The 8,589-nt window shown below is 46.9% G+C and overlaps 1 protein-coding gene across 1 annotated transcript; it reads right to left on the reverse strand.

Moving 5' to 3' along the window:
• Positions 1-1,708: 1,708 nt before the first annotated feature.
• LOC136140862 (zinc finger protein 154-like) lies at positions 1,709-7,904 on the reverse strand. The gene is given in 5 exon segments (XM_065899012.1): positions 1,709-1,910; positions 1,988-2,784; positions 2,845-3,455; positions 4,786-4,912; positions 7,815-7,904. Coding segments are annotated over 5 exon segments (1,827 nt in total).
• Between the last annotated feature and the right edge of the window lie 685 nt (positions 7,905-8,589).

Consider the following 8,589-nt stretch of genomic DNA (forward strand, 5'->3'; position numbering starts at 1 on the left):
CTGATTCCACCAACTCTTTCCTCATGTCTGGGAGGGATACCTTGCCTTAGTGGTGGCAAATATCAGAAGCAACAAGGCAATTTCCACCAAATTCAATGGGAATGCAGGCTGGGTTACAAAGGGCACAACTCATCTTCACTATCCTCATTTTCCTACACAGCAAGAGATTTGAGGTGAACACGCACACATGCTACAGGAATCCACAGAACATTTATAAATTTTTCCTCTCGCAACAGCCTCCCTACACAAAATACACAGTTCTGGAGGCCATGAGAATTTCTGCACCTGCTCATCCTTCATAGCTATAGGGACTGGAACATTGTGGAGGTCCGTTCAAAACAGACACATTCCAACAATCTTGTGGGCAGTCTATTCCCCTCCCTATAAAACCAGTGTCCCTGTAACAAATGATTTCCCTGCCCATACAATCACTATCTGGAATTCTGGACATGAGGGTACATGGCTCCAACGCAAGACCTGGGAAACAGATTTCCTTTACCACCTGGACACAATGCAATACTCCCTGTGAACAAGACAATTTCTTCTTGCTTTAGGAAGCACCAAAGGTTATCACAACAGCCCCTCTACAGACTGACCTCTGAACAAACAAAATACCAACGCATCCAGGTTACAGATAAGGATCACATCCCTGCGGTCTTTTCTTGGAGGCCTTGGGCAGCAATGCCAACTAGGACAAAACTAGAGAGAAGTATACTCTACATCGTATTGTTCCCTCTGAGGCACACAGAATTTAGGATCCCACAAGAAAGCTCTTCAGCCCTGTTGTCACAACTCAGTTGTTTTCAAATCACCACAGTGTACAGAATCCCAAGATTAAAGGAGCTTAAACAGTAAGGCCTCCATTTTCACACCAACCAGTACAATGGGAAGAAGGCTATTCCTGGATTGGAGACATGAAGCACAGGAAAATCCCATCACAGCAGTCACGTGAGACCAACAACATCCCTGAAAAAAGTAGTCCCGGTTGCAAGTCACCAGCAGAGTCCTCTAGGCCAAAAATTGGTCAGATCAGTGAGGTAACCCAGATCAGTGAGGTAACAAATTAGAAAGGAATGAGTGCTCAGGATTATAAAGACTCCCACAAACAAGACAACATCAAGGTCTCCTTCCCTGGACTCGGTGGGGTGGTTCAATGATGCACATCGTGAGCACCTGCCACATAGTAGTGGTGAAATGGCTTTTGCTATGGAACTGGCAATGATGTAAACCTGGTAAGGGCCTGAGCAGGTTAAGAAATGCACTGAAGCTCCCATAAACCTGGAATTTAAGTGGTTTATTGGGTGTATTGGCAGACAGCACCCTCATAAGGGATCTCCCCAGTGTTATACTGAACAATCCATCCCTGCACAACTACTCTTTTTCTGAAGTGAACTTTGTGGTATCCAATGAAATAAGACTGAAGGCTGTGAACTCTCCAGTGTGAAATGAGGCCACAGTTTGGCTAAAGGTTTCCCACACTTATCACATCCGTAAGCCCATTAACCAATGTGAACATTATGTGTTCTATGAGACTGTAGTTTTAGGTAAAGGATTTCCAACATTTCCTACAACATACGGACTTTCTGCAGTGTGGACACTCCTGTGTTTAATGAACCTGGAGTTTTTAGCAAAGGATTTCCCACATTCACAGCACTTATATGGCTTTGATCCAGTGTGAGTTCTCTGATGTTGAAAAACAGAGCTTGGGCTAACCAACTTCCCAAATTTTCTTTACTTTTATGAGTTTTCTCCAGTGAACTCTCTGATGTCGAAGGACTGAAGAACTTTGGGCAAATGCTTTCCCACACTCAGTGCACTCATAAGGCCTTTCTCCAGTGTGAATTCTCCTGTGTTTAATGAAGGCTGAATTATCAGCAAAGGATTTTCCACATTCAGTGCACTCATAAGGCCTTGAACCAGTGTGAAGTCTCTGGTTGACAAAGAGCTTTAATTAAAAGTTTTCCCACATTTGCTGCACTCATAAGGCCTTTCTCCAGTATGAATTCTCTGATGTTGAAGGAGTGCAGAGTTTTGGCTAAATGATTTCCTGCATTCGTTGCATTTATATGGCCTTTCCCTGGTGTGAACTCTCTGATGCATAATGAGGTGGGATTTCTTGCTAAAGAATTTCCTACATTCCCCACACTCATATGGCCTTTCACCAGTGTGAACTCTCTGGTGTCCAATGAGATGGGACTTGTTGCTAAGTAATTTCCCACATTTCCCACACTTATAAGGTCTTTCTCTAGTATGGACTCTCCAATGTTGAATAAGGTTGGGCTTTTGCCTAAATGATTTTCCACACTTCCCACACTCATAAGGCCTTTCTCCAGTGTGAACTCTCTGATGTCGGAGGAATGAAGAGCTTTGGCAAAATGTTTTTCCACATTCACTGCATTTATAAGGCCTTTTTCCAGTATGAACTCTCCTATGTTTAATGAGTCTGGAGTTTACAGCAAAGGATTTTCCACATTCAGTGTATTCATAAGGTCTTGATCCAGTGTGAAATCTCTAATGCTGAAGGAGCACAGAGTTTTGTGTAAAAGTTCTACCACATTCATTGCACTCATAAGGCCTTTCCCTAGTGTGAATTCTCCGATGTTGAAGGAGGGTAGAGCTTTGGCTAAACGATTTTGTATATTCATCATATTCATATGGCTTTTGTTTCATGTGAATTCTCTTGTGTGTAAAGAGGTTGGAGCACTGAGTAAATGATTTCCCACATTCTGTACATTCATAAGGCCTATCTCTAGTGTTACTTCTCTGGTGTTCAATGAGGTTGGACTTTCTGTTAAATAATATCCCATGTTCCCCAGGTTCAAAAGTTCTTTCTCCATTGTAAACTTTCTGATGCTGACTGACGTTACAGCTTCTCTCACACTGATTACACATAAAACATCCTTCCCTAGTGAGGAGTCTCTGGTGCTGAACAAGTGTGTGTTTGGGGCTGAAAGCTTTTGTGCATTCTTCCCAGTTATGATAAGTTTTTCCCCTCTGAAAGGCCATCCCACACTCGGCTCTGCTGTTTGACCTCTCCCAGGTGTGAGTAGCCCATTGCTGGAGAAACTGAGAACTGGCCAAGAAGTCCTTCCCAACCACCCTGAAGACTAATGGCTTCCCTGACACATGGTACTTGCAGTTCTTCACAAATGAGGCTCTGTCCACATCTCTTCTGAAGGGCTTCTCCCCGATGCACCGCTTCTGATGCTGATGAAGGTTTATGCTTACATCCAATTGTTTCCCACATGTTTCACACCTATGTAATTTCTGCTTTGAATGTGTTCCTTGATATTCATTCAAGTACAAAAAGTCTCTCAATATCTGGACACATATTTCACAAGGGTGGACCTTTTTGAAGGACAGATTTGCCTTGGGACTCCTGATCTGTGACACTCTTTGAACAGAAGTACGCTGCTCAAAAGAAGCCTTCTCATTCTCCACTTCATGGCAACAACCTAAAAGCAAGAAATGTTGGTGAAGTACATGTTGATTTCCGTGGGAGGGGGGAGCCCACACACCAGTGTGTGTCTGACAAACACATGAATGAGTTTGTGTGATTATTTACAATAACACAGAGTTGGGTTCAAGTTGATGACATGGCTGTTAGCAATACTGGGCTATAAAGGCCACAGGATGGGGGAAGACCACATGAGAGAAAAGACACAACCATATGATGTGTCATAGGGAGGAGAGGCAGGGTGAAAAATTAAAGTCGACGGTTAAAAAATTAGTTACAAACAACTGTCAGCAGGACCTTGTCTGCTGCAAACACATGACTGCAATGTAGATGGGTATTTCCAGGCCCAAGACAACGGGACTGCAACAGAACAGCTGTTGGTCAGGAACATTTTAAGAATGGGTACATGTTTGATTATAGAAAATATATGGGCCAACGTTAGAGAATGCACAGATAAAGCAGTGAGAAAAGTGGGTGATACAGGGAGTTTAGAGACGTGAGGATTAACCACAGGCTGGAATAAAAGTGGAAGAATCACAGTGCAGAATTGACAAGTCAGCACTGTTAAGAATGGGGCAGAAAAAGCAAAAATAAGGTGTGGCCACTGGAAGTAGCATCAAAACACTAGTCAAACAGAACAAATTTCTGGTATCACTTGAACACAGGACTATCATACACTCCCATAGTGCTACTGTACAGCAGCCCTTTGAGCCCATTTGGCTGAGTCTGAATTCATATCCATCCTGTGGACAAACAAGGGCTCTCCACCCCACTTCCAAAATGAACAAGTGTATGGGACCTGGATGATGAAAATAACAGGGGAAAGATACCACCTATGAGCAGCTGACCCATACTCATCACATCATAGGCCAGAGAAAAACATCTAAATACTATTAAGAGAACTTTGGAAAGGGGTCTTGCAAGAAGTCCATGGTCTACATCAGAGAATTAATTCCCAGCACAGGCAGTCATGAGGAAATGTCAGTGAAAAGAAGGAAGTAGAATCTGAGGCACAAGGATGACATGCATCTGGACAACATCACCCAGAAGGAAGAGGGCAAGTATGGTGGGATACATTAGGCTGAATGGAAGATTCCTGACCCTGGATCCTTCCAGGGAAGGCTGTAGAGAAGCAGATATGGGGCCTATTCAAGGAGAACAGATGGCAGTGCAAACATCTCAGCCCAACCAACCACAGCAACAACTTAGGGAATTGGGGAAAAAAAGCAGTGACAATGGTCCTGACATGAAAAGGACAGACTTGTCTCTGGGGAAAAGGAAAGGACAGAGACTAGTTCAGGACATGGGGAAAGGTTTGAGGTTCTTACCCAGGGAGGTTATAAGTGCCAAGTTCTCCAGCATCACATCATGGTACAGGTATCTTTGAGCCTCATCAAGGAGACCCCATTCCTCCCAGGAAAAGGTCACAGCTACATCTTCAAAGTTCACACTGACCTGCCATGATGGTGACAGATAAAACCACAAACAGTCCACTTCTGAGAAGTCACAATCTATTTCCCCACAGATCTACCCTATGACTATCCATCACCCAAGCTTCCCAAATCAGAGGATCAATCAGGCCCTGACACCATGGTGTGGTTTTCTCCCCACGGGCCCACTGATCACTAGGTACAACAACCAGAAGAAGAGGCAGGTGGATGAACATATAGCTCAGCTATAGGCCTGGCATAAAGGCATCCACCCCCTCCTGACAAGCAATTCCCCTGGTGTGGCCATCGTCCTGAAATTATCAATGCAGTGCCCTGGAACCATCAGACATGTTCCCTCTTCAAGCACACATCACTCCTTAAACTGTACATCCCTCAGTCTCAGTATCCCACAGCCACACATGACCATGGCCACCAACACCTCACTCTCCCACACCATAGCCATCTCCCTCCCCTCCCCATGTTACTTGTATTTAAATCAGTTCCTCCTAACCCCACCACAGGGCTATGATGGTGGCCTAACACATGACACCTGAGACTGGACCGATGAGACTGACAGCAGTTTCTTAATCACATAAATTCATACCTCTGAGAATAGGACACCACTCACCACAAAGGTGTACATGGGCAAAGACAACACACACAGGGGCTGTGGGATGGAACCTTTCTAGGATGAAGGGGTTGGGATGTTCCAAGGAGGATGTGATTGTCGTATCTGAACAATTCTGAGGGCTGGTAGGGAATTGATACCTGATACAAAGAAGCTTCTGGTTTGCTTTGTAAAAATGGTTGTTAGGCTAGGAGACGTTATCTGAAGGAACACTGTGGGGAGAGGAACTTGCACTCAGGCCATTTGAGGGCACCCAGGTTTCACCAAGCGTGAAGGAAGCACATCATATTGGGCTTAGGCCTTACACCACAACTCGGCAGACAGCATCCACAGTACAACTGGTAAAGTCAAACAGGACCCAATATGACCACAGACCTCCCACAATTCCCAATGGCAGCAACAGAAATCATCTATAAATGCCTTACTGCATGACTCTGATCCTTGCCTTAAATTTAAGGAATAGAACCACGTGTGGATCTCAGATACTCATAGTCCCATGCTACTTCTGTGCTGCCCTTCCTGTCCCTCGGCAATGACAACACTTCTCTGCTCCCTTACCTCCATTCATACTCCAGCCCCATTACTCACCCTCCCCAAGCCTAGTGATTCTCACAGATGACCTTATTTGCTCATGGCCATATATACCAGGTTGAATGAAACACCCCAGGCCCTACCAAAGTCCTCACAAATCTTGGTGAGCCTATATAGTGGTGAATAAGCACCAGATCTGGCCTGAGTGTCATATGCATGAATTACCCCTTGCTTCTACATCCATCTCATGTCCACTCTTCTCTTGGAAGCCCTGGCCACCTGCCAGACTTTCTTGTTTCATACACCAAAACTTCATGGCCATTTACCTACATTTATGAAGGCTGACACCATCACCCAGGTACACAAGCATGAGACCCAATCCTCTGACCCCACCCTCCACACCTCTCCCCCTAAAAGCTTTGCCACCACAACCCGAAGCTTGCCTCTCCTAATGTGAGCCACAGGTCATTCACCTTGGTCCACACTCTAGTTACATTTTGGATGTCTCTAACCTGAACCACTCCCAAGAATTCCAAACCTGTATGTTAGATGTTCATTTGATGCCTTTATTCAGTGGTGTCTGAAATATCTCAGACTCTTAACATGGTCCAAAAAAAGCTCCCGCTAAACCCAGTGAATATTACACCTACTACCAACTTGCTCATCTCAACTGATGCAGCTTCCAACCCTACAGCTGCAAAGCCAGGGGTCATCATTGATCCCTGCGTTTCACTCCCTCACCACCCATGTTAGAAATCTAGCTGTCCCCTTTAAAAACATGCAGCCAGAATACAACCACATTTCCTAAGGCACGCCCCTGCTCCATTAACCCTCACCTGGACTATGATAGTAGCCTCCACAATGATGCTCCTTCCTCTCTCAAGCCCACAGTCTGTTTTCCATTCTAAACCCAAATGAAGCCTGTTAAGGCTTTGGTCACATCACCTCCCTACCGTGAGCCAAACCTCTAGAACACACACCTGACATCTCAGGCAGTTGTTCCCCTCCTGACTCCAAACCACCTACTATTTATTCCTACCTGTAAAGAGAGGATACCTGTGGTTCCTGAATATTCCTGAGCTCAATTTTACCTCTAAGCATTTGAACATCCTGGTACCATGTCTTGGGTTAGCCATACACACCTGTTTACAATGGTTGCCAGAAATGGGAACACCTCCATATAATTGTAGCATGGACTTGGGACACTGGGCTTGGAGTTTTTCTGCCTCCCCAGACTCAAGGAGGGGGAAAAATGGCATCAAGCATCTCAGGACACCACAATTCCAGGGAACATAGGGGTGAAAGCAGGGCTGGTGAGGCAATGGGACACCCTCTACTTCCCTGTGCAGGTTCCATAGGCACTTCTCTAACCGTGAGAACCTGAGTGAAGAGGCAGGTCCTAAAGGAATGCGTCCATAGTGGGATTTGAGGGGCTCACTGTATGTACTCCTGCCTGGCCTTGGAGCCAGGTGACCTCAGGCTGGCTGACTAACTTCAGGGCCTCAATGCTTAGTGTTGCCTCTTACCAGCTGTAGGACCCTGAACAAAGATTCAACCTCCTAGGACCTCAATGTCCTCATCAACCCTCTCCACCCTGTTCTTCCTTTAAACAGCTCTTGGGAATGCTCTAACCTCTGACGGGAGATACTATCTTCCTTTATTCGAAACACCCCATGGCCTTTAGAATCCTCACAATAAAGTACAATCCTGGGTCGGTTACACCAGGTCTAACTGCACTAACACTGTTCCCTGTAAGCAGAAAGCTGACCCTAGGTTTCCTGAATCCTCCCGCCTCAGGCCGATTTCCAAGCCTTCGCATCTGCGAGTACCTCTGCCTGTGACCTCTTCCACGCGCCATCACGCTGTCATAAACAGGGCCCCACCCACGACCGCTTCACTGTCCTGGGCACCGTGGCCTGGGCTGCGGGCATGTGAGCAGGCGCCCCGCACTCGGGGCTTTAATGTCTGGTGGAGTGAGGGGTGTGAGGGCCCGGGGAAAGAGCGTTTACCTAAGGCGGGTACTTCAAGGCCGCCGCCATCGGACTGTGGGCGGAGCGGGGCCGGGAGCGGCGATAGAGTCTGGGGGACGCGGGCACAGCGGTCCGTCTCACGGGCCTGACGCCGGCCACCCCAGGCGGCGTCGCCGAACTTCAGATCCGCCTCTGTGCCTCGGGGACAGCGCCTCCTCCCGGACCTCCCGTTCCAGTCACTGCGGTCCTGACACAGCGCTCCGGAGCTGAACAGAACCAGAGCAGTTAAAATGCCTACCTTGGGGGGTTCCCTAGTGGCGCAGTGGTTGAGAGACCGCCTGCCGATGCAGGGGACACGGGTTCGTGTCCCGGTCCACGAAGATCCCACATGCCGCGGAGCGGCTGGGCCCGTGAGCCATGGCCACTGAGCCTGCGCGTCCGGAGCCTGTGCTATCTACAACGGGAGAGGCCACAACAGTGAGAGGCCCGCGTACCGCAAAAAAAAAAAAAAAGAAAAAAGAAAAAAAAATGTCCGCCATGGGGAGGAGGCCGGAAGTCCCGTCCCCTACGAGT

The sequence above is a fragment of the Phocoena phocoena genome, chromosome 20, assembly GCF_963924675.1.
Source record: "Phocoena phocoena chromosome 20, mPhoPho1.1, whole genome shotgun sequence".
Classification (NCBI taxonomy): domain Eukaryota; kingdom Metazoa; phylum Chordata; class Mammalia; order Artiodactyla; family Phocoenidae; genus Phocoena; species Phocoena phocoena.